General features: G+C 40.1%; 1 protein-coding gene across 4 annotated transcripts in view; it reads left to right on the plus strand.

The window, feature by feature from the left end:
- The first annotated feature begins 11,062 nt into the window (after positions 1-11,062).
- Positions 11,063-26,516, plus strand: part of TRAPPC8 (trafficking protein particle complex subunit 8) — a 57,904-nt gene continuing 42,450 nt past the window's right edge. The window contains exons 1-6 of one of the 4 annotated variants that reach the window (XM_030011870.2): positions 11,063-11,452; positions 17,679-17,873; positions 20,573-20,656; positions 23,589-23,678; positions 25,007-25,181; positions 25,575-25,728. In XM_030011870.2, coding sequence (XP_029867730.1) covers positions 11,296-11,452; positions 17,679-17,873; positions 20,573-20,656; positions 23,589-23,678; positions 25,007-25,181; positions 25,575-25,728 — 855 coding nt within the window. In that variant the 5' untranslated portion in view covers positions 11,063-11,295. The remainder of the gene's footprint in view (positions 11,453-17,678; positions 17,874-20,572; positions 20,657-23,588; positions 23,679-25,006; positions 25,182-25,574; positions 25,729-26,516) is intronic. The other 3 variants (XM_030011872.2, XM_030011873.2, XM_030011874.2) reach the window with 3 other exon arrangements.

Here is a 26,516-nt window from a genome sequence, read left to right on the forward strand (position 1 = left end):
AACCACCAAAAAACTGTATTTGCAGATGCCAAAAGCACAGATGAAGTGATAAATCATGATGGCAACGGACATCGCATAGCGCAATGTGGATTCCAGGATAAATTGGACCCATTCAAAGAAAGTGAATCCTAAAAAGTTGAGTGCAATCTCATATATTCAGGGAAAAAAAACATGTACTATACTCTGGAAGAGTAACTAGTGGCTGAACACAACCTAGCAGCAGGGTGGAGAAGCAGTGTGCGCCTCCCTAGTAGCATTCCTATCAATGAAGGCAGATGAATTCTGATGGGGATAATGACAGTAAAAGTTGAAAATGAGGATAATTATTGCAGCTAGCTGGTTTTATTAGCTCTGCTGACAACAGCAAGGGCTACCTAAGCCATGGTATTTACAGAACACAGTCTGTGTTGAAGGGATACAAGCATAACCTTGAGAGAGAAGAGCTGGGAACATTGTAACATGATAAAACCAGGGAACAGTTTTTCCTTTTCAGCCCTTAATGTGGCTTCACTGCCCCTTCAATAAAGGCATTGCATACTTCAGATAACCCATGCCCACAGATAATCTGCACAAAATTGCATTAAGGAGATGGGGATAATCGAAGGGGATGAGACACAGGGCGACGGCTCCTGAGCAGAGGCTCTGGGATACATTTCCCCTGGTGTAACCTGAGCGTGAATATAATCAATGCTGCTGCTGAACCACAGAGCATTTTCCCACCCACGCATAAGCCACGGTTTTACAATTGAAAATACATGCTGAAGCACAACGGATGTTTGTTGACTGCCCTAAAAAGAGCACACCGAGCTGCCTTTCCTCCTCGTTCCCTTTTCCTAATTAATGCTAAGATTGTAGAGGATTTCCGTGTATGAGTTTCCTGTCATTTATGCAAGTCAAAAAGAGGCAAGTATTTCCCACTCCCAGAGGGCAGACACTAGAGCATGCACATATGTCAGGCAGCAGTGCTGTTGCCTTCAAATGTGAATTTCAATTTCAGTGAGCTTCCTTACATGATGACCCTTCATCTATTTACCTGATTTTAATGAGACTATTATATGAGAGAGTAATCTCTGACAATGATATTATTCGGTATAGCTTTCTAAAACCTTAATGTCTTAACCTTTGTTAGAGTGAGCCATGAAATTAAGTAATTGGGTAAGGTCAATTGAAGTAGACACATGCTGCCTGGTGACAGCATGTGTTGCCATGAAACTTTGAGCGACTATAGAGTTCCCCCAGGGAAAACCCTTGTGAATTCAGCTAAAAAGATAAGCCATATAAGCACAGATATCTTTAATGGTTAGCATTTCAAGAGAAGGTTTTAAATCTTTTTGTTAATTTATGAAATTACTTAGCTTCCATGCTTCTTTGATGGAAAAGCAGCAATGAGAAAAAACAGTGCCTGAAATTTATTTTTTGTTATCAACATATAGGAAAATAATCTATTTAAAGCCAAATAATTCTAAAAAACTTCCTTGGTATTTTGATTTCCCTGTTCCTCATAATTGCCTCCAGCTCCAATCCTATCTGTAGCTGTGGCTTCCAAACAGATTCACCGACTATCCCATTGCAGCCACAAGGACCTTCCCTCCTGTCTATCCTTCACTTACCCTCAGACTATTTGCTCTGTCCTCTTCATCTAACCGAAATTCAGGTCCAATACTTTTTCCCTGCAGTATTGCACTTCCAGGTCCAGCTTTGTAGACCGGTGTGTTTTTTTCAAATCCTAGAATCACAGAATGGTTTGAGTGGGAAGGGACCTTAAAGATCATCTAGTTCCAACCCACCTGCCATGGGCAGGGACACCTTCCACTAGACCAGGTTGCTCAAAGCCCCATCCAACCTGGCCTGGAACACTTCCAGGGATGGGGCATCCACAACCTCTCTGGGCAACCTGTTCCAGTGCCTCACCACCCTCACAGTAAAGAACTTCTTCCTTACATCTAACATAAATCTACCCCCGTTCAGTTTAAAGCCATCACCCCTTGTCCTACCACTACATGCCCTTGTAAAAAGTCCCTCTCCAGGTTTCTTGTAGGCCCTTTACCTTCTTTAGGTACTGGAAGGTTGCTATAAGGTCTCCCTGGAGACTTCTCTTCTCCAGGCTCAACAGCCCCAGCTCTCTCAGCCTGTCTTCATAGGAGAGGTGCTCCAGCCCTCTGATCATCTTTGTGACCCTCCTCTGGACTTGCTCGAATGGGTCCATGTCCTTGTTATATTGGGGGCCCCAGAGCTGAACGCAGTACTCCAGGTGGGGTCTCACAAGAGCAGAGTAGAGGGTGAGAATCACCTGCTTGACCTGCTGGTCATGCTTCTTTTGATGCAGCCCAGAATAATCTGGCTTTCTGGGCTGTGAGCACATGTTGCCAGATCGTGTTGAGCTTCTCATCAACCAACACCCCCAAGTTCTTCTCTGCAGGGCTGCTCTCAATCCACTCATTGCCCAGCCTGTATTTGTGCTTGGGCTTGCCCCAACCAATGTGCAGGACCTTGCACTTGGCCTTGTTGAACTTCATGAGGTTCGTGCGGGCCCACCTCTCAAGACTGTCAAGGTCCCTCTGGATGGCATCCCTTCCTTCCAGTGTGTTGACTGCACCACACAGCTTGGTGTTGGTGGCAAACGTGCTGAGGGTGCACTCAATCCCACTGTCCATGTTGCCAGCAAAGCTGTTAAAAAGCGCCAGTCCCAATACTGACCTCTGAGGAACACCACTTGTTACTGGTCTCCACTCAGACATCGAGCCATTGACCACAACTCTTTGAGTTTGACCATCCAGCCAATTCCTTATCCACCGAGTGGTCCGTCTGTCAAATCCATATCTCTCTGATTTAGAGACAAGGATATCATGAGGTTCGTGTCAAATGCTTTGCACAAGTCCAGGTAGATGACGTCAGTTGCTCTTCCCTTATCCACCAATGCTGTAACCGCACCATAGAAGGCCACCAAATATTTTCCCACAGTGTTTCTCTGCAAGCTAGTAACTCATGTCTTCTGGCTTAGCTTCTTAGATTTTTCTATTGCTTTTTCAGGTAGTATCGCCTAACCAGTAACATGCGCTGCTTTCCTGATCAATTTGAAGTAGAAATTATTTGTAACGAGTAAATCGGTTTTCTTTTTCTTTTTTTTTTCCCACGTGAGAATGCATGCTTGTGTGCATGTTCAATTTTCTGTGTACTTACACTGCATTTTCCCCTGAAAAAAATTCCCCCAGAAAGGGACCGGCAGCCCTGAGTTGGTGGCTAGCTGAGGGATCTAGACAGCTCACTCCACAAGGCTAGGCTTTTGCAAAGTGAACCAGAGCAAAAAGGGGTAGCATGAGCAGGAGGGACAGGGGAAGCGAGCTATCACAAAGCCTTTAAATTATTTTAAAAGGGTGTAGCCGCACAGACCACTCTCAGATTAGAGGCACTACACCTCTTTGCCAGTCTCAGCTGAGAAGTATATGATGACTTTGATGAAGTACAGTATGCGTAGATCTGACAGGTAATTTCTGTTCCTCAAGAAATGACCTCATTAATTTATTTCACCTTAAACTGGAACAAAAGCTGAAATTTTGAAATCTACCAACTGGCATTTTGGGGGGGGGGGGGGGGGGGGAACCTTTGTCTGAAGTAAGCTGGAATGTTTAATTTTAAAAAAGGTTCTGTTTGACTTGGCAACATCATGCTTTTGCTGTGTAACCTATGCTGTAATGTAAAATACCTTTCTGAATTAAATCGAATTACTGAATGTAAAAATTTCATCACCTCCTGGGTGGTTTTGCAGATGGCTGAGGTCACTCACAGCCCAGGATTCCTTTGAAAGGGCTGGTCCCATATCCTGCCCAGAGCCATGGCCCCTTTCTCCTGTTTCTGCAGCTTTGGCCAAGTGGTAAGCTGGACTACTTCTTAAAAATAGGGTTAATTTTCAGATGGGTTAGTTCATTGCTGCAGGTGAATATGGGTCCACTTGAGAAAGACTTATGGAGGTACAATGTGATAGCACAAGGTGGAGAGCAACTGGGGATGGTGGAACTGCTTTTTTTTGCCAGTAATTGAGGCTTAAGTTGGCTTCAATTACTTGTGAAACTATTCTGTAAGTAGACATCCACATGATGGCTCCTAAGATAAATAGAAATGCCCAGTAGTTATTTTTATTGCTGATCTTATTCAGTGAGCACTAGGGTTGAAAGAATTATTAAACTGAGTAAAACTCATAGGTTTTACATGCTATTTGGACTGTTTCATCTTTCCCTAAATTCTACAGACACACAGAATGAAAGGAACATGTAACTTGAAGAAACCTTTTGCAAGAGAATTTTTGATTGTGCCATTAGTAAAAAAATACCTCTAGTAGTATTTCTTTTTTGCTTTTCTCCTGCTCTTCAGGGTTTTTTTTGCCAACTGTGATAATGTACAGTCACAGAGAGTCTAAACAGGGTACTTTCTAGGAATACTGCAAATTCTGTTCATTAGAACCCAAATAACAAAATGCTGGTTTGGAAATATTACTTCTCACACCTTTTTGCATACAGTAAAGGCAGTTTTAAAAAAATCTTTCTACTCAATCAGACTGTGGTGTGATAGATGAATTGCATGTACTTGACTATTGCAACTGTTAAATTCTAGCAAGCTTGAGATGGCCTTTCTATGGCTGCTTAGTTGTTTCTAATGCACTGAAATACCTTTTGCAGTGAAAATCTGCACTGTTGATTCCAAGACTGAATTTCTTTAAATGATGAGGAAAAGTTTATTTAGTCTTATTGCTTTGCTTGGTCTCTTAAATGTGGTAAAAGAAATCTGTTTGTGGAAAGACAGAGAGGCGATTCTTATCATAGGAAAGACAGGAAATCTCAGATTGATTTTATCCCCTGGAGTAATATGTGGTGAACAATGGAAAACTCTGATGTTATCATCCCAAGGCACTTTATTATTATTGTGTGACTTTGCACTATGTAGCACTTTATTTATGTAACTAAAAACCTGGGGAAAATATTCTTTGTGAACCAGAAAAATACTGATTGCTAAATGAGAATCTATTGTTTAGCTCACTTTCATCCTTCTGTCTCCACGAGTAATTACTTAAATATGTTGAAAAGCAGAAGAGAAAATCATTACATACAACAATGGTGTGCCACGATTCCCTTTTAAGAAAAAAAGATGAGAAAAATTTAGTATTAAGATGTCTTTGCAAGTCCCTCTGCATTAAGCACGTTGCCGTTTGACTCAAAATATTAAAATGTAACTGAGTAGCAAGAATTTGTAAATTCAGTATCTCAGGTCTTTTAACAACACAGCTTGTGCAGGTAACTTGCAGCTTCTCTGAGGACACAAGTAACAAAAATCCATATGCTAGAAATATTGCATCTGCTCTTAAACCACAATCAAACCCGACTACATTTAAAGTAACTCGAGGACATGACAGCTTCCCAATCCCGCCCTGCTGCTGTCTGTGCCAGCAGGCCGGGGCGGCAGGGGGCATCGGCCCCGGCTGGCATCCTTGTCATCGGCGGCGGCGGCGGCGTGAGCCCCAGCGTCGTGCAGCGTGCTGGTGGGGTGTGCTCGCCACGCGCCTTGCAGTCACTGGTAGGAAGGTTGGTTTTCATACATGGCACTGTATGGTCTAATTTACTGTAAATTTTTTGCAAACTAAACTGAAAAGGTAGCTTTGGATCAGGATCTATTTAGTGTTTTGCTATATAGCACGGTATAAAAAAGAGCGCTTTATGTTAGAGAGAAAGTAGTGTTTGTTTTCATGGCATAGCAAGGAAAAGCTTTTTTTTTTTCTTTAATTGAGAGGCTTTTCGTGTGAATCCACCTCAGGGGAACAGATGTAGTATGTTCATGATTACGTCATGAAAAGTTCTGAAATCACAAATCCACTTGACAATGCATTTTCACATCCCCAGCTGTCTCCACATTTAAGTTCTCTATTGTCCCGGTGATTTATTTTTTTCTTTTTTTCTGTAGATTGCTTAAATTTAACATCACTCTGACAGCTGAGCTCAGTGAAATCAGAGTGGAACCTAAGGAACTGGTTTTAATTAACTGGTTTTAGTTCATACTTTCAGTTATTCGTCTACATTTCTGTGTACATATACTGTAACCAGAACTTGCCTCGCATCCACGTGACACGTACCTACTTGGTTTTGAAGCCTACAACTACGACTTGAAGCTGCGTGCTACCCATATACTAAGCCACATTATCCAGTATAGACATTGATATAGGGCCACATTATGTGTAGGGCTTTTGCATGTGACTAAGACTGCAAAAATGAAACTGGTTTGGGGAAATTAGTTCAAATGCTGCCTACACATTAAGAATCAGTTTGTTAGTCAGTCCTTTTTTAATTTAGTGACTCAGTTTCATCAAGCGGGGGCAACATCCCCAGGAATTCCTCTGACAAAGAGCCCCCCAGAATCTGGAAGATTATCCAACTACAATTTAAAGAAATGTACAGTGAGGATGACTGATTTAATTTGATTTAAGGTAGAAATCTCTTGAGATCATCAGGAAAAGAGAAGGGAAGTGTGAGAGAGAGGGTGTGTGTGAGAGAGTGAGCGAGCATGCTTCACTTTTTCTTATGAGGAAAGTGAGAAGAATTATACCTGTCCCTAAATTTTGTGGTGAGTGGAGCCAAGGTGCTGAGTTTGGATCCGCTTGCTTTCCTTCCTTCCTTCTACTGCTCTCTCTCTTGTTATTTATATGAATATAATAGCCTATATAATATAATATATGAATAATATGGCCTCATATTTATATGAAAAACTTACATTGATTCTTATTGAGTCTTTTTAGATTTACATCTGTTAGTAAAAAGAGCCTCTTAACTTAAGCACTTTAGTGCAATACCGGCAAAGAATGAAAGATTGCTGTTAATCCTGGGCTGAGTCGGGGGAGTGGTAGATGGCTGCTTCTAGGAGGAACAAAAGAGAGGTTCTACAGAAGTATTACCTCGGAATTCCCACTCAGAGCAGGATCATCAAGAGCTACCAGCTCTTCCTAGCTCTCTCTAGGTACTGGGAGTTGTTCACAGGAGGAGCTGTATTATCATTCCTGGAAGAACTGCATGACCTGACCTCGCATTCCCCTCGCATGCCCACCAAAGGCATTGAGATCCCCGAGCTGGCAAGGAGAGTGTCCCATTGATTCAAAAGAGCTGGGGATTGACCATCTACTACCATCTACTCCTCTTTATGACACACACTGAGGCATGGGTGGGCAAACCTTACTGTTTAACCCTTGCAGCTTCAGATCGGACCTTCTGCTTCAGCCAGCGAGTCAGAGGATTGCATGGGCCGTGTTCCAGCCACCGTGGGCTTGGTACATACAGGCTTGGTACACACTTGAGGCACCTGGCACAGTTATTACTGCCTTGCTGTGTAAAATCTTCCTTCAGAATTGTTTTTTTTGGTTGTGTTTTGGGAAAACATGTGTTGATTCAGCACAGGATGAGCTCTTTCTTTTGTCCGTGTGTGTTGTTTTTTGTTCATCTTGCAAGCTGCAGAAGGGCATTTCAAGAGCTTTTCCTGATCTATGGAAGGCAGTGAAACTCAGAGGGTTACTTGTGCACGGCAGACTGCAGGGACCACAGCCTCAGACACCACAGCCTCACTCTGGCAGCAATTCTTCTTCCATACCAGTGATGCTGGTGCAGCACAGCTAACACAATCACATTGTCCAGGAGGCTTGTGAAGGCCATAAGCAAATCCAAAAGCTGAGAAATCAGGGTTCTGGATTAATCTTGAGGAGTTACCACATGACAGCTAACTGGCTGTAAATCTACACTGGTACCTAACTTGCAATGATTTGTTTGTGTATCAGTGTGGTTTATTAAAAAAACCTCAACCAACCCACTCCCCCCACCAATATGTAGCTTCTTGTGTGATTTTAGCTAAATCTTAAAATCTCACATCAATTTATGCTGGATTGAATTGCTGTGCAAAACACCACTTCCGTAACTCTGCAGAAGCTTGAACTGAGCAAAAAACCATGTGCCCTTGAAGTTTCTAGGGAGCTGGTAGTCTACGATGTAAACTTTCAAGGATATAGTTTAACCTGTAACTAACAGGGAAACAGGCACGTTCAATATTGGAATAACTGCAAATGATAGCATTGGATTCAACTTCAGATTGCAGCATTTGCAATTCTATATTCTTTTTCCTCTGTCTTAAACCTACATTATAATACAAATATTATTTTATTAACAGGTGAAAAAACCCTTTCAAATAAACTTCCTCAGCAGCAGCTCAGTTCAGCAGAAAGCTCCCGCTCTCTGGCTCGGTGATTTGCATAAAGGAATCACAGAACTTGTAAGTTCAGGAAGCTTCCAGCCTGAGGGAGTGAAAAAGAACTCCTGGAAGCAGCAAGATGCAGCAGAGCGGTAGAGGCTAAGCACTTGCAAGTCCAAATTTTACAATCATGTTCTGGTTTTTATACAGTTGAAACAGTGGACATGTTTTTCCGTCTCAGTGATGTTTTTGTTCTGGTCTATTCAAGACACTTTATGACAATTTGTTCTCCTCATCTATTCCCTCCAACTAGGCCTCCCCTGACCCACCCATACTACACAATCTCACTTCTGTTCACCTGCTTTTTCTTTTGAGCCATCCCTTCCTCTGTAAAAAACAGTATTTTCAGTTAAATAATTCAGATGGCTGAAGCATGGATTCATGACTTTGTATTATCCCTTTGTACTTCTGTCCGCTATGTGTCCTATGTACTTGTACACTGTCAGACTTCAAAAGCAAAACTTTGTGCACACATTGCCAGGCTTGGGAATGATACAAGTAATTAGCAAGGATATATTATATTCCTTCTAACGTGCCTTCTGCCTTGTAAATAAAGATAGTATTATTTGAATCCTCTTTGACTACACCACTTTTAGCAAGAGATCTGGGATATACCCTGAGCTACTGTGTTCATTGAAGATGGGGTTGTTTATCGCTCCTTAGTAGGGCAGGCAAGTCAGAGGCTGCATCAAAGGTTCTCAGTCATGGGGAAACATTACCTTGTCGTAGGACAGCAAGGCCATGAGACGGCAGAGCTATAGGAAACCAGCATGACAGAACCAGTCCTTTGGACAGTGTCATACTGGGAGAGAAGGTAATGAGAGACAGAAATTCTAAGGACCAAATTCCTAATACTGGGTAAAAAGAATACGTGTGCATGTTTTCATACACAGAGGATAAATTTTGAGCACACAAACGTAGGTTTAGAATGCAGAGCTGCTCTAATTAAAAAACCCCAAGGCATTTACAATAAAAATGAACGATTTCTCATTCTGTAATGGCTACATGATTGCTAAGAGCCACGCGAAATTTGAATCTCTGCCAGAAAGACATAATAATGATCAGAATTTTAAAATAATTCTAATGTCAAGTCATGCGTGAACCGGATTGGGATTTCTGATTCACTTCAATCTAAAAGTTGTAATTCGTGTACTGTTCTGAAGAAAGCGCCCGTGTGGAGGTCGTACTTTAAAGTATCTGTGAAAACTTTATTTTGGAATAGCTCTGGGGAATTTCCAAATGTGGATAAGCCCTAAATATTTGCAGAATGTTGGCCTTCACCTTGTTCTAAAAATCTATCAAAGCCAAAATATTTTTTTTCTGCAATATTTAGTAGCTTTTGGATAACACTCCCAGGACTCAGTCCTGAAAATTAGTGAGTTGTATGGCCTATTAGTTTTTTTCTTAATGCCTACATTGAATTAATAATTAATTTTTCATTCACAGAGGAAGTTGCTGACCCAACTGATGTAGATGAATGAGTTAACACTAATTTCCCAATTACTGAATTTGTTAGGGAAGACAATTAGATACTATTTTTCTGAGTTCTATTTGGTTTTCGATTAGGATGTATTAATCCTGTAATATCAACTATAAAAATACCCTCATCTTCCTTTTACTTTTTTTTTTTTAATGTTCTTATACATGAGGATTTACCGTGGAAATTAGTTGCACATAAAGAAAACAGAAATAACGAGGCTTGGCTTCTTATGCCTTTGTAAATCATGCATCTGAAAAATAACATGTGATCTCCCATGGAATCTAAGCGATACTAGCATCTCTGCCTCTGATATTTGCATTTAGGAAGGAATGATCTCATGTTTTAAGTCTTCCCTCGGAATAAGCTGTCTCCTGTACTTACCTGGCTCACTTCAGTAATTTGTAAAAACTTCCTGCTTCTGACAGGCCTGCCAAATACTCAGAAGTTGGCTAATGATTTCCAAACCTTACTGTTGAAATCATGCTCTATTATAGTCCTGTTAAGCCTTGATTTCCAAAGACATAAGGGCTTTTTGGGGATGTTTACAAGCCGTGTCCTAAGGAGTGTCCCCGACAGCATGTTAAAACCCAACCCTACACCAGTACTCTGTATTTGTAAAGAACATACTCAAAATGATTCGCTCTTAATTGTCACTGATCATCACAGCTGTCTTCCTCGCATGTCACTTCCTTACTCTGATTACAAACGCAAAAGCCGGGCTTTGTAGAACGTCACGCTTTAATAGGCGAATCTTGAACACGAAGCTATTCTGCATGATTTTCATTTCGTGCAGACGACTGAGCAGTGACAGGTCCGCCAGAGAAACCCCAAACAACTCTTTACTTTTTAACCACGCTAGCTTTTTTTTTTTTTTTAAATAAAAACTCCAGAACTGTTTTTCTCTCTGTGTGTGTGTGTGCGTGTGTTAGTCTGCACCAACCCCCGCCCCGGACGCCCGCCGCCTAGCACGGCTCTGCAAAACCCTGGCTGATCCAACTTCCCGCCTCCTCCCGCACCTCCTTCAACAAGCAGTGCCTCCGCCGGACGAAAAGCCGGCCCCGGCTGCCCCGCCACGGCGGCGGCGGCGGCGGCAGCAGCTGCGGACGAGGCGAGGCGAGCGGCCTGCCCGGCGGGCACCGCGGGCGCTGAGCCCCGAGCGACGGCGCGGACCCCCGGCCCCCGGCCTGCCCCCAACCAACTTCCTCCCCCTTCTCGGCCGCTTCCGCCCGTGGGCGCCCCGCCCCGCCCCGCCCCTTTCGGCCAATCACATGAGCGAGCGCGGGGGCCGCCGGGAGCGGGCGCTACCCGAGGGGCTCGGCTGAGGCGCAACATGGCGGCCCTGGCCGGTCGCTGAGCCGTCCGTTGGCCGCGGCGTCGGAGCTAGGCGGCCGTGAGCGGGAGGCGGCGGCAGCAGCAGCAGCAGCAGTAGCAGTAGTGTCGGCGGGCGGGCGGACGGACGGGGTGGGGAAGCCGGCGGGGCCGGGCGGAGAAGAGCGGAGGAAGGTGGCGGGGCCGGTTCGGGCCCCCGGGCGGCGGCGGCGGCGATGGCCCAGTGCGTGCAGTCGGTGCAGGAGTTCATCCAGGACTCGTTCGTGCCCTTGGTGGCCGCGCTGTGCAGCGAGGAGGCGGAGAGGCTCACCCGCAAGAACAGCCTGAGCTTCGCCGAGCTGGTGAAGCCCTTCTGCCGCCTCACCTCGGAAGGTCGGTGCCGGGAGCGGAGCGGGGCGGGCGGCTTGTTTACACGGGGCGGGGAAGGCGGCGTCCCCCGTCCCCTTCCCTTCCGCCCGGGGGGCGAGGCGTCCCGCCCGGCCGGAGCGGCCGCCGCCGCCCCTCCTCTGCCCTGCTGCCCGGCGAGGCTGAGCCGAGCGGGGGCGGGAGGCGAGACCCCTTCCCCGGGGCCGCGGCCGCTGGGCCGGGCGTTCCCTGGAGCTGTGAGAGGCTCTGCGGAGGCACGCGTTTGCCGGGGTTGCCCCAGGTGGCTGTTCAGTCTAATTTCATTCGCTCTGTTCTTCTCTGTGGAATCCTGGAAGTTGGGCTTCTCCTGGAGACATCACAGAGCGCGCGGCTGAAGGGAAAGGTGCCTGTAGATCTAGCTCTTCCAAACGGATTTTTTTCTTTCTTTAAAACGACTTTACTGTTATCTGGCCAATACTTGTACCTGACTCTTGCTGTCGATCTTGGACTTCACGCTTGTGGTAGGGCTGTTACTAAAGTAACCAGTCGTTGAAAGTATGGTCAGTCTTTCAGAAACATTAATTCTAATTTCAGTTGCAAGTCTTTGCTTTTTCTCACCTGTAGTTTCATTGTATATACTTTTTTGTTGATGTTTCTGTGAGTAGGACCTGTGCAAAGAGAAGGTGGGAATTGAGCTGGTTATGTGGAATAGGTGAAATGAACATGTAGGGTAGTGGCAAAACTTGAAATTGACCACTTAAGAGAAACAATAGGATTCTTCTACTGTAATGTTTTAGCTTACTGTCTGGATTTTTTTTTTTTTTAATTTAACTGAGCTATGCTTTTCAAGCCACTGCTCATCAGAATAGTATGCAGGACAGCAGTTGGAATAGAACTGCTCATCAGGATAACAATGCAGTGACATTTGTCAGATTTGGTTTCTGACAGACCCTTAGCTCAGACTTCAGTCTCTTCATGTCATGTGTTGAGGAAACAGTGCGAGAAGATGAAGCTTGTACTGTCACTTGAGTTAGATTTCTGCATTGCTATTTAAAAAACGACACCAATTTAAAAGCTAGTGCATGTTAAAAATCTGCCTTAATTCTGTGGCAAGTCTTAATAACTGTAACCAGAACTTGTTTATAGATGTTTTTCCCTTTGTTTAGCGACATTTGTGAGCTATGTGAGAATGCAGCAGAGGTAAAAATAATAAATGCAGAAGCTCACATCCTTGGAGTTCTGAAGTTACTTAAATATCTCTTTAGGTTCTTCGGTGAAAGGATTTCAAAATGCATCTAGTAAACAAAACAAGGGAGACTATTCAAAATGAAGCATTCACTGTGAAGAATACTTAATTCTGTTGTCACTTAGTTGTAACTATTATTGTTCCAACTATTGTAACAGTTAAGGAACTTGCAAACCTGAATTATCATCAGTGTTCCTGGTGTAAATGCAGACCTTGGTAGTATGTCCGTGCTTATAAACCAAACTAGTCTTCATTCTCTTTTAATAAAGGAGTTAGTTATGGCTAAAGACTAGACTCCCTCCCTTGATGTAACGTAAGACTTTGAGCTTATTACTTGAGAGGCTGACACTGGCTGGATTTCTGCACTTGTCTAAAAACTTGTGAAGGAAAGCTCTACTGTTTGATTTTCATAGTTTCGTATTGATATTTGATGTTTCTGTAATTGGTCTTCTGCAAGCTCTGTCACGTAATGTATAAATGAACGCCCTCATGAACTGTATCTAAATCCCTATGATAGAGTTTTAATTTCCTAATTTTGCAGCTGTGGCCATTGCAATGAATTTTTGAGAAGGGGCATCCTTGCTGTTCTGTGTAGGCTGGCTAACTCTGACAGCCTGAACCATCCTGTTCAAAACCTGACCCGAGGGTCAGATAACCAAGAAGCTGAAGCTTGGTACAGTGGGTTTTGTGGCTGCACTACTCTCTGTGTATTCTGATTAAACAGGCCACAAGCCTGACTGCAGTTCTTCACTCCAAGTGTGACTTCCTCTTCTAGCTTCATGGAAAAAACATTACTGCATGCTGTGTGTAACTTCTTATGGTGAAAGCCAGCATGCATGAGGGAAGGGAAAGCAGTACTAGGCATTTCCTTCAGGCAGAAGAGTAGTTCAGTGGCATAACACTTCCCATGAGTTTGTATAACGGTAAGCAATTTCTCTAGCTCCAGAATTTCTGGAGCTCTGTGGCAGGGAAACCTGCTTGTTGGAGTCTGTACAAACACTGTTGCATAGTGACACTGTTACCTGTATCCTGTGCACAAGGCCTGGAAACATAGGATAAGTTTTTAAATTGCTCTACCTTAATAGGTTTGACCAGACTTAGCAGTAAAACTTTTCCATGGTGCTTTTCATGTCCAATTAAGAGGACGAGAGGCATGATTAATGATCTAATCATGGTACTGCAGAATGTGTATACATGCACATACCTCCACAACTGTGTGTTTTGCTGCATAAAATGCTGTCCTTTTTTTATTAATACTCCTGTCTTTACTTAGTGGCTATTTAATTGAATTTGTAATGTAAAAATGGGTTGATCAGTATTTAATCTCTTTAGAAGTAAGCTGTCCCTTGTACTTGTGCAAAACTTTGAAGTACATGTGTTACTTCCTGACCTCTTCTGTAATTTGAAGAGCTCAGTCACTGGTTTGCTACTGCATTTTTAGAGTCCTTGTTACAATACAGATTTTTCTCTGAAGTTTAGGATTTACGTAGCTTAAGAGCCCGCTGAAGGCTGTGTGTTTATCAGCTTTCTTGCTTAGAGAAGCAGTGTGGTTATGAAATGAATCTACCAATTTATGTGCCAAACAGTTTTGATACACAGAAAACAAAGCTGAGCTTTCTGCTGTGCATGTATCACTCGTCCTTCATGTGTCAACAGAGATGTGAAGCCCCAGACCACTGCTTGATTCTTCCAGTAGTGTTAAAACTCATGCTTCTTGTGGTTTTTCGGTCCAAGGAGACAAGAGTATATCTAATTTCAGGTAGAACCCCACAAACGTACACGATGTATTTCTTAACTATGGTGTTTGTTGGTAACAATTGATGCCTAATTAGACACATGTATATATTGTATAGGTCAGTTTTCTTTAAAATATCATCCTGCTTTTAAGAATTTTTAAAAATAACTTTCTGAACTAATACTGTCTTGGGAGGGAGAATTACAGCATACACTTCAACTGGCAAGTGTCACTTTTAAGAGTAACCAAGGCTATCTTAACCAAAGTGGTTTATGTCTTAAAAAAAAAAAGGGGGTGGGGGGTGGGGTGGGAGCTTCTGATAACTGTATCTGATTCTAAGCCTTAAATATATGCTGAAAGCGAGAAGGTATAATGGGAACACTGCATTTATTTAATGAGGTTGGTTTGATGTTAGGAATTCCTTGTTCATGAGTACCTTAATCAACATCTGAATATGCTCAACTTCTGATGAGAAAGATCTTGTGAGTAGTAGTAGTATATATTAGAACTTCTGGCAAAATGCTTTCTGAAATGGATCTTATGAACACTTGAAGGAAATGTATAACACTACAGATTTTTTATTGGGGATTAAGGCAAGAGCTTTGTGGGGTTCCAGGGGTGTCCTTTATGTCAGTCCTTAGCATGGCACACATGCCAGAAATGTCATCTGCATCCTGTATGGAAATGTGTTTGCTCTTCATTATTATGGCTGTTAGTTATATTTTAGGAGAGACACCAAGGATGTGTTTTAGTGTTACAGCTGCACTGGTAAAGGCAAACTGGTTTCTTAGTTGTTAGTCCCTCCCTCTTCCTTTACATTTGATCTTTTCAGTAATCATGTGGCAGTAGGGTTGATAATTTACCTATATGATAAGATGGGGAAAAAAAAAACCCTCCCCCCTTCAGCTTTCTGGTAGAAATGCTGAACTGGCTGAGTTAAGTTTAGCCAGCACAATTGCCCTCCTCTGTGTTGATACAGCCTTATGATGAACCAGGTCAATCTGAAACTTGCAGCTGAAAAAACCCCCACAGATTTTTAGGTTGTTTTGAGCAGGATCAGTTCTCTAAACTGCTTCACTGTGTTTTTCCATGAGCTTAGATGTTGGCTAAAGGTTGGGAGTGAAGGTGTGACTGAGGAGGGTAGAACTATGCCAGTCCAGACTTGAACTGCGATAGAAATCTTTAACAGCTAAGATGGACTGTAAACACATCTAGTGTGATCTGACTTGGGCTAGTAGTTGCGACTTCTGAAGAGGCTTGTGGAAAAGGTGTGGAGTGCTCTCCAGGCTGGAGGGGACTGAAGACTCAGTTTCAGAACTTCACAGTGTGAATTTTGTGGTTAGTTGCAAGATGAGGAGAACAAGAATTTTCCTTTGTGCTGCCCTTTATATGCTATACAGTGATTTGTGAAAATAAAATGCAAAGGAGTCGAGGGCTGTACTGTGGGGCACGTGGTAGCGCCAGGTGTCTTGGGTAGACACACACTCAATGTGCCCTGCCTGCACTTACAGTCTGGCTTGTGTGGTGGTGCTTGTGATTTGAAATAGGGAAAACGATGTGAAAAATCAGAGCAGACCAAAAATTGTAGTGTCTGTTGAAAATGTCATGAATACTTTTTTTTAAAAACCGATGGCTTGAGGGAGCAAGTTTCACAAAGATCCTACAAAAGGAGCTCTGCATTTACAAGTTGTGTGAAGCTCAAATTATTGCTTGTGGTAAAATGTAACTTTGTAAGATACAAAAGAGATTTCAGCCCAATCAAATTTTAGTGAAAAGATCATAGACCTAGATCTTAAGTAGAAAGGTAGGCCAGTACACGTAAGTGTAAAAAAAAAAAACCCCTTAGTTTTCCTGTGACTAATAATTTTTTTTGCTTTTCAGGAGACTGAGACTTTTTTTGAAAAACAACAAAACCACCAAAACAAAACAAAAGCAGAAACTTGGGGAATAAAAGCAATCACTTACCATTAAAGAAAAAAGTGATATTTGCCTGTTAAACATAGAGAAAATAAGGGCATCCTACACATAGCTGTCACAGTTACATGGAATTTCAACTTTAACTTTCAGTTAAATACCATTGTTCATTAATCATCTTGCTGGACTTTGCCACCATGTCCTTTAGGTTTGGTATTGACCCCTTTGCATGGGCTTGGGACTCTTTCTTTGGTGGTATTTTCTGTCTGATGGCTTTCTTGGAGAAGTTGGTCTTAACGGGGGGGGAAATATTTTTTTGGATAAGTCATACAAAGCCAAAACAGCGTAAGTTACTGTGTGCTAATAACATAAGGCTGGTATCACCCTTTTAAAAGCTCATTTTAATAATGAATCTGTTTCTTTTTTTGGAATATTGCTTTCATTGGCAACAGTCTACTTCACTTTTTCTAAATAAGCAACCTCCACACCACCAACTTAAATGCTGTCATAAACACTAGGTCCAAGGACACTTCCACTGCATTGTTGGGATTTTTTTTTTTGAGGCTGCATGCAATAATCCACTATTTGTCAGGCAAAATTCTCATGCGTGATTCTGAAATCAGTGTTTAATACTCATAAGACTTTTTCTGGTTTTTAAACAAGCATTTAAAAGTGAATCAGGAATGCTGGTGTTACTAACGTTTACTTTATTTTTAATTGATTAATTTTAACCAAAAGTTTGTCACTCAAGAAATGTAACTTCAATAAAACACTTTTAAGATAAATCAGTTGTATGATGCTGTTTAGAAAACAGGGGACTTCTAAAACCATTTCTTAAAAAAAACCAAACAAACTTAAGATAATCACACTTTAGTATTAAAAATGAAACCATATGTTCATTTTGCATGAACTAATACTATGCTATCCCTGTCAAGTTTCTTGAATGCTATTATCCTGTACTGGGATTTTCTTGGAAACTGGTGACTCCTTGGAATGTGAGATGTTATGTGAATTCCATATGTGGTTACTATAGGCTTTCTGTGCAAGTTGAGTATGTTCCACAAGGAAGGGAGTGCAGCTGTGCAGGGCATGCATTTTGAGTACTTTTACTCTGGATATTCTCCTAAGCTAAGATCCTATGCTATGTTTTCATCAGTCTGCGTAGATGAACCTAATGTTGAACATAAAGTAATTTTTTGTTCTTGCCTTCCTCCCACTCCATTTTTGATACTCAAGTGTTATGGACTGAGAAAGTAATCTTTAAAGACAAAGAAAAATCTGTTGGAGAAATACTAATTTATGGTAACTATTTTAACTCTGTTATACTCCTCAACAAAGACTTTTTTTTTCTTTTTTAGTTCACATGAGAGATCCTAATAATCAGCTTCACATAATTAAAAATTTGAAGATTGCTGTCAACAACATTATTACTCACCCACCTCAGCCTGGTGCCATTCGAAAACTTTTGAATGATGTTGTATCTGTCAGTCAGCCTGCTGAAGGACTAGTAGCTAATGTGATCACAGCTGGAGATTATGATCTCAACATTAGTGGTATGTAATGATATTGTATTTTTCATAACTTAAACTGGAATTTACTGTAAGGTTTCTAACCTTGATTTCAACTTCATGGCATGTATTAAAATTACTCTGAGAGTTGATCAGTTTTGAGTCATTGTTTTTACTGAAACTTCACATTTATCAAATAGTTTTGGTTTTATATAATGCTAAAAAAGTTGCTAAACTTAGTAATTCTTAATTTAATATTTCCTAATGTTATGATTCTTCTGAACTTGTGTTACATGATCACATTATTTTAATGTAGAAAATACTCATGATTTGGTTGTGTTAATAGCTCATCAGATGAGAGAGGTTTTCTTGTTACAAAACCGATATACTGATTTGTTATACTTGGCTGAATAAATATCAGAAAATATTTATAATGTTAGTACTAATGTGCAGCTTTATGTTGAAGTTAGTCTTCCTGACATCCTTTATTTTTACTTATTACTTAATGCATAGAGTTCATAAAGTTGTCATAAAAAGTTTAAGGAAAAAAGGTTTTGAGGAAAGGTTTGCGATTCCTTGTCCTTTTTTTTTTTTTTGTTTTGCCATGAAACGCAGTGCTTCATATTTTGCTGTCAAAATGGCTAGAATATTCTAAAAATGTTTTTTTAGATCTCCAAGGGATAAGGCCTTGTGAATAATACTAAATGAGACCTGATCTTGAGAGCTGAGAAGATTAAACTCCTCCCAATTAAGACCCTAATCCATTAAAGCCTTTGAGTACATACTTAATTCAAAGCATGTATGCATTGCCCTGTTTAAACGTGAGTGATTTATTGTACTTAAAGTTCAGCATGCAGTGAGGAATTTGGCTCTGCTATAGCAAAAGACTGACAAAACTTCATGAGGATTAGTAACTGATGTTGTCATAGTATGTTGATTTTTTTTTTTTATGTTGATGATGAAAAACTTGAATAATTCTACATCTTTAATACCTAATTTACAAGCACATCCTCAACTTGATGTGAAATATTGATAGTAAAGGAAAAGACTTGACCCTGGAAATTCTAACTTTTGAGAGCTATTGGAAACTGCACCCTTTCTTAGTTTCTGTGGCCTCATTTATCTGTGAAATTCGTGAATTGCCATTTTTTTTTGTGAAATTTTTTTTGGAGGGAAAGTCTGCTTCAATTCTAGAGACTGGAAGACCCTAAGAAAGCAGAATGATTTCAATGAAGAGACTTTTCCATAAGATTTCTGATGATCTCAATTTAGAAGTGAGGTGTTGGAAGAAGGGAAGAAAAATAGTGGCTATATCAAGCCATGCTTTGTAGTTGTAGAAGCAAATAAATCTCCTTTTGTTTTCTTTATTTGCTGCTGGAGTCTCAGATGTACAAATTACCATACTTGACTATCTTCTGTCTCTCAGTGATTAGGTTCTTATTTCCATTCAGATTGGCTGTATGCTTATGTGACAGAGAGATGTGTAAGTTGTTTAAGATCATACAGAAGGACAAAATCATGTAACAACTTTGTAGTTTTGTGGTACTCCATTTTAGGGCTTCAGCACAAAACACTGGCAGTGTTCTTGATGAAACTTGGATCCCATTACATTGTAGGAGGATGTGAGGTAGTCCCTAGCTTGTCAGGTAGAGTTCCTTTTCTAATTGGAAAACTATGAGTATTTACTAAGAAACTTATTTTTTCCGACTTTGTTAGAGCGTTTTATTGAAAACCAATGGAAGCATTCATTTGTGGCAACAAAAAATAATCTTTTGGCATGGAAATGTGAAATACTCTAATCTGTTTTGTAATTAGCTCTTTCTTTTGGTGGATTAGTTTTCTAGGGTAGCAATATTAAAACATATTTCCTTAATCTTTAATGATGATCAAGTGCAGTCCATTTTGAAGGAAGACACAAACATTGTTTAAGAAGCTCATGTATGAGTGTTTCTGGCAACTGGGATCACGATAATGCTCTTTTTTTTTTTTAGAGAAGTTTTGGAACTGCTGTGGTGAATTGGTTGAATTGTTTGTCATCCTTCTTTGTTACACGTGTTGTTTAATAGTCTCATACTTTCATAATCATCTTGTACTGAGAGACCTGGTTGATTGCTGGAAGGATGCTTATGTTCAGCCATGCCTGTTTCTCCCATGTACTGGTGCATGTGGAGAGTGAAGAAAAGTGATCCCACTAAAGACTTTTTTTTTTTTTTCCCTCTCAAATAAGTTTTCAGCTGGATCGGATCACTTCCCTGGCTATGTTTGTTCAGGGCTGCATAATGCTGGTGCTGGCATGCAGCAATGCAGGAATATGATGGACATAAGGGAGAATGTTGGGGTAACCACTTTCAGCAGCGAACATCTTCAGTTACTTTAACTGTAGTACTACAGGCTGGGAGATCTCAGAAATTAGTGTCTTACATTTATAGTATCTTCCAACTAGAAAAATAGAAATAATATCTAAATATAACTAAAATCTTTACTACTTTATAGATTTACATTTTTATTCAAGCCCAGAATTTGGGCTGAACCAGAAATGAATATTGAATTCTATTAAAGTACACTGTGGAGTGTGGAGGAGCCTGAAATGTTCATGATTAAGGTTAGCTGGAATCAAATGTCTTCAGTCCCTGATGGGCCTGCATGTTATGGATTTTCTGCTTCATGCTACCAGAGCATAAAAGCCAATAGTGTGTTTGCACCTGACCCTTTTTAGTATAATAATACCATGTTTTTTCTATCAGATCGCTCAGTTAAAGCTAGTGTTCCTTGGTACAGTAATTGGAAAGAGACACTGATGGAACTGAACACATCCACGTTTTATTCAGGTATTTTTTGTGGTTGGTGCCAATTTGCCAAATTGCCCTTTATTCCTTTTCCATGTGCCCCATCCACCTTTCCTTATCATCTGCTACAACTGTTTAGCACTTCTCTTGGCGTAGATGTGTGTTCCTCCATTTTTTTTTCCCCCTAAATGAAAAATTGTTGGTGATGGTTGTTTAATTTTCTTTTAGTCACTTTTCTACTCCTGTTAATCGAAATCATTTGGTCTTTCCATATAGTCCATAAGCTCAGAGTGGTGGTGGGAAATGACCTGATGCTGCAGAAGCACTGTCTTGTTTGATTCTGTGGAACTGTATACTGTCACTGTTCTGTATTTCAAATGTAAATACTTTCTGCTTCTCTATAGAAGTTCCTTCTCAGGGGATAGTAGTGCTTTTGAAATTGGAACTGAATTGCTGACTGTACTTAAAGCACATATACCTCTGCTATATTGACATTCTTTCTGGAGTATGACTCTCAAAAAAAAAAAAAAAAAAAAAAAAAAAAAAAGCAAAAAGCTTTCTAATATGTTTTGACCTAGTTTTATAAGACTTATTGCTACCAAAACACATTGCTTATTGACCTCTCAACTTAGAGTGAAGCTCTGTGTTGTGGTCCGAGCCAGATTTTTATTGTTTTCAGTTTTAGATATTAACAGAGTTTATGCCTTTGGTTAGTAAGAGCTATCCTTTCGGTAGTGTCTGTTCGGCTGCTGGTAAATGCCTTCTTTTCTGAATGTGCTTGAGTACCAGTATCTGTGAAATTCATCTTGGTCAGTCAGGTAGCTAAAAAGTACAAAACTTCATGAAGTAGACTTCTCATTCTTAAGCTGTTATGTATGAGTATTACTTATCTTTTTTTTTTTTTGTTAACAATTTCTGAACACATTAACAAGTTTGCCTAAACTTCAGTCCTGCTTGTTTAGTATACTGGAAACATGTTACTGGAAAAATACAAAACATACAGGTTTCTGTACCTAAATGACACAGTGTTGCTATGCACTGCTATAGTGTGTTATGAAATGTTATGTCTGTGAAAATTTTTTCAAATATTGTTTTTGTTTTGAATATGGTGCATGTTTATTATTTTAAATATCTACTATAAATGATTACAGCCCTGTAAATGCTCTTGAGTGAATACTGTTAATATATGTTGTGGTTGTGTAGAGGGAATCCACTTGCTTTTGTAGCTGCTTCCAAGGTTCTTAATAGGCTGAATGAGAAAGCGGGGGGAGGGGGGAGGGAAACACCCCACAAAACAAAGTAGTACTTCCCTCTTTGTAGCTGTGTCAGATTTTAAAAAACTTTTTTTTGCTGTGGTTCAGCTGTAAAACAGAAATGGAAAGCTGAAAACAGAGCTTGAAACTAATATGCAGTTGACATTTCTGCCTTTAGTTTAGTATTGTTTGGTTTGAACCTGAGTTACTATAAGGCTGTGTTGTCCTTGTGAAAAATATGCATATGAGTCACTTTCTCATAGTTTGTTTTTAATAAGCTGTATTTTCCTCAATTTAAATAGTTGGCATATTTACATGTAGAACTTAATAAAGCCAAGAGCTTTTTATACCCTAGATGAGTGCTCAGAGCAGATGCTAGAAAGGCTATAGTCAAAAGCTAGAAGTTTGCTTCCTATTGATCTTTATGTGAGTGAGATGTGCTGACTTCTAGGATGAGTTCTGCTATAAAGTGTGACTATATCTGACTTCTGTGTGGATGAAGCTGATGTAAGATGGCCTGACAATGTAGGATTAAACAAAATGCATTAACTTAATGCACTAGAAGATAATTCCAACATAAGAATGAAACGCAATTTCTTAAAGTCAGCTAAGAAATCAAGGTGGTGGGTTTTTTTTTTTGGGGGGGGGGGGGGGGAGAAGGCAGGGGAAGTTTACAAAGTGTTAGAAATTCTTATGTTAGTTAAATCAAGGAATGTGTTTTCTTGGGGCCATATAAAGAAAATAAATACCTTCAGGATTCCTTATACTGCATGTTTTTCTGTACTAGTTATTGTTTTCTAGTTTGCAGGTGAGTTTACACTGGATTCCAGCTAGTTCCAGTGTGAAACCAGGTTACTGGAAATGGACTGATTTTGCTCTGGGGCCTTATTTCCACTCAAGGGAAGGAGTTGCAGAATTGAGATGGCATAAAACAGAAATAATACTTCATTGCTTGACTGATAGTTGGAGTGGAGAGAAACAGACAAGATTTTTAAGTTCACATGTTCTTTGGATGTCCCAGACATACTTGATTTGTTACTCTTAGGAAAATGAGATCCCTATTGTAAAGGCATTTGAACATTGCAGGTTAACATTAAAAGGCATTAATGGCACAACTCAGAACTGAGCTTTTAGCTCTTTGGATCTCTGCTTTGCCAGCTGACAGCTGAACTGTTTATTTTAGCAGGGCAGAGGAAGGGGACTACTGTCAAGCCAAGTCATAACACTTGCAAAAGCTTTAGACAAACTGGCAGGATAGGGTTCTGGTAATCCTTAGGTCCTCTACATACTCAAAAATTAATTTTGCGTCTTGGTCAATTCTTATATCGCTAGCCAAGGCAAATTCAATGACTGTTAGAAGAATTTTTATTTGTTTTCTCTTTCCCATGTGTGTTTAAATGGGTGATAAGGAGTAGTTACCCTGACAAGGACTGAATACATGTGAGCCTACAATATTGAGGAAGTTCAGGATATTGAGGATATCTTATGCTTAAAATACTATTCAGTTTCACAGGATTTGATTGAAAGTGTTACTGTTTCTTGTGTGTATTTTAGATGCTTTCTCCTTAGACTGTTCCTCCTTCTTTCCCTTGCCATGCAAACCTTGTCAGAGTTAGCAAGCCTCGCTTTCAGGTGTAGTCTTTCATATTTCCTTTTCATAAATGAGTAAAGACAAGTTTCACTGAATATTCTAATTTGTCCTATCTTATTGTGTATTCCAGCTACTACTCCTTGGTTTGAGTCTTACAGAGAGTGCTTTCTTCAGTCCATGCCTGCATCAGATCATGAATTCTTAAACCACTATGTTGCATGTATCCTTTGAGTGTTACAGACCTCTCTAGTGACTGCTGTTAGAGCTAGCTGCAGAAATGTAATGTAGGAGACTTTAAAATTTTGCAATAACTCTTTTTGCCATCTTTTTTTCAATATGTCTAACTATACAGACTCATTTCATAAGGGGGTCAGGGTTTTATTTGTGGTTAGTGTGTTGTTTTTCTTTTTTCTTTCTTTTTTTTTTTTTAAAACACACTTTTTTGTGTCAAACAACTCATAAGTTAATACCTGTAAAGTAGACTGCCTCATCCTAAACTGCTTTCTGTTGTAGCTCTTCAGGTATCTGTTGACTGTCCCTTATGTACAACGGAGGCTTGTGTGTTTGGGATGCACCTGCTGCTTTTTATAGCTTTTCCTAGCAGATGGAGGGGGGAGGTTGGGGGGCGTGTTTTGGAAAATTGGTGAACTTTGAGCTATTTTGGACAAAAAGCAGTCTGGAAAGATGCCTAAATGCTTTCACTTCTTTTACCAAAACTTAGGCCTGATTTGCTTGTCTACAGGGAAAATAAAAATATGCACTGTTTCATGAGGTAGCTGCTGTTTAGCTTTACAATAATTATAATGCTGCAGGTTTCATAACACCTACTCTGTTTCTAACTCTTTACTGTACTTTATAATTTCAGTATGGTGAAACAGGTATGTTAGTAGCCATTAGAGAGAACCACTTGTGCAGAATTAACTTGGTAAAATATTGATTCTGGCCTTTGACTTCTGAATTTTAGTAACATTTAAAGTAGAACTTGATTTCTGGCTTCTCTGAATTAATGTCATCAATTTGGTGGATAGATGTAGCAGAGCAGGATATTCCTTAATGATTGTGTAGTTGCATTGAGGTAAAAATCTGAACGCTTCTGCTTTTTACTGAGAAGATGTTGCTGTGTTTATGAATACTGGCTGTTACTGTTGCTCAGGTGATACCTTAAAGTCCCAACTCTTCTTGGAAATTGAAGACTAAAGTACGCTGGGGGTGAATTGCAATAATATGTTTCATATGTGAACAGTTGGTCTGTATCTAAAATCTTAAATGAACTATTAGCTATTAAGTATCAGCTTAAATTTGGATTCAGTGTCAGAACTGGAGCAAACTCCTGTTCATCTCATGTTACAGATGTTAATTGACTGACCGTTTAAATAGTGCTTTTATCAAGACTAAGACCAAATTCTGATTGCACGTACTTTTGTGGTGGTGTGTTTTACAGGCTTAAACATTGTACTTATCTATCTTATTTCATACACTTCCTATTTTATGATATGATCAGTGGTTGTTCCTGGGTTCTTTTGGTAAGCGTCCTTAACGTGAATTCAGGTATGCTTGTAGTTTCTTCTAGTGAACCAGAGCCTGTGGAGCAATTTCTGAAGCTGTCTCAAGAGCAACATCGAATTCAGCATAGTAGTGAATACTTATATCCCAAGTGGTTTATACCAAACACGCTCAAATACTATGTGTTACTGCACGACGTAAGCACAGGAGAAGAACAAAGGTGGGTCTTCTGCATTCAGTGAACTTACAGATGAACTCTTTGACTGAAATGTTTGCATTTATAAATTCTAGTGAGATTAGACATACTACAGGATCCATTAACTAGTATGCTGACTATTATCAATGCAGATTTCCTTAAGTATTATTTTTAGATCTTCTACTTGTGTTCATATAAAATGAAAGGAATCAGTCCTAGCTTCTTGGGGTAGATGCTTTCTTTGCTGGCTCGCTGAACTAATTCTCAAAGATTCTCAGTTTCACTCTTGCATAAAGGACTGCTTTAAAAATAGGAGAATTTTCCTTTTAATCCCTATGGATAATAGTCTAAAATAGTTTGTTGCCGTACACACTTAGAATAGAATTGGTTTGATATCAAGACAATTTATTTTTTCAGAGCTGACTCCATTTATGAAGAGATGAAGCAGAGGTATGGAACTCAGGGTTGCTATTTGCTGAAAATAAATTCTCGGGTGTCTAACAGAGGAACGGATGAACAGATACCAGATCCTTGGAGTCAGTACCTTCAGAAAAACACTATCCAAAACCAGGTATTATAGTATTCTAAAAACAATATATAAGGTGCATATGAAAGCCTGTTTTAGTTGTGTTAAATTTTGCCTTAGTATTATCTATGTGTTTTTACAGAATGGGCTAATAGACAGGCTTCTGACATAGCTATGACTTTTTGTGAGGGTATAAGATGATTCTTCTTAAAAAACTGTCGTCTGTGCTACTTAAATTGACAGTAAGGAGCACTGAAATACTAGACTGAAATAGACTGACTGAAAGAATAGAGTTGTGCTTTATGCACTGACAAGAGCAAGTAACCTCAGAAGTGTCCTATTCATAGTAACTTTCTACCTTCATTTTGATTAATTTTCTTCACTCTTAATGTTAGTGGGTTTTTTGTCTAGGTCTTCTGTATTTCACTAAACAGTGTGGGTGTGTTGTTTTGTGGGAGTATGTGTGGTTTTTCTGGTAACTTGCAGCCCAGTCTGGTCTGTCATCTGCTAAGATGGCAAATGATAGTGTGTGTTAGCTCTTGAGTTCAGTTTGCAATAAATGTCCGTATTTTTGGCTTCAGGACCAAAAATATTCCTTCTTGAGTTTGCTTTTGACTGACCTGCAGTTTTAACTGCATCTGATTAAAAGGTTTGTTTGTGGAATCATAGTTCTTTACCAAATGTAGCTGGCACTGGAAAGTCAAAACATCTCGTATTCTGTAAGCCAAGAGGACCAGTAAGTAATGTTCCACCATAAACTAATTAAATTTTTTCTTTTTTTCTGTCCCATGCCAACTGTTCAACATAGATGACTTTTTTTTTTATAAGCTTGT

This window comes from Aquila chrysaetos, chromosome 4 (assembly GCF_900496995.4).
Source record: "Aquila chrysaetos chrysaetos chromosome 4, bAquChr1.4, whole genome shotgun sequence".
Lineage (NCBI taxonomy): Eukaryota > Metazoa > Chordata > Aves > Accipitriformes > Accipitridae > Aquila > Aquila chrysaetos.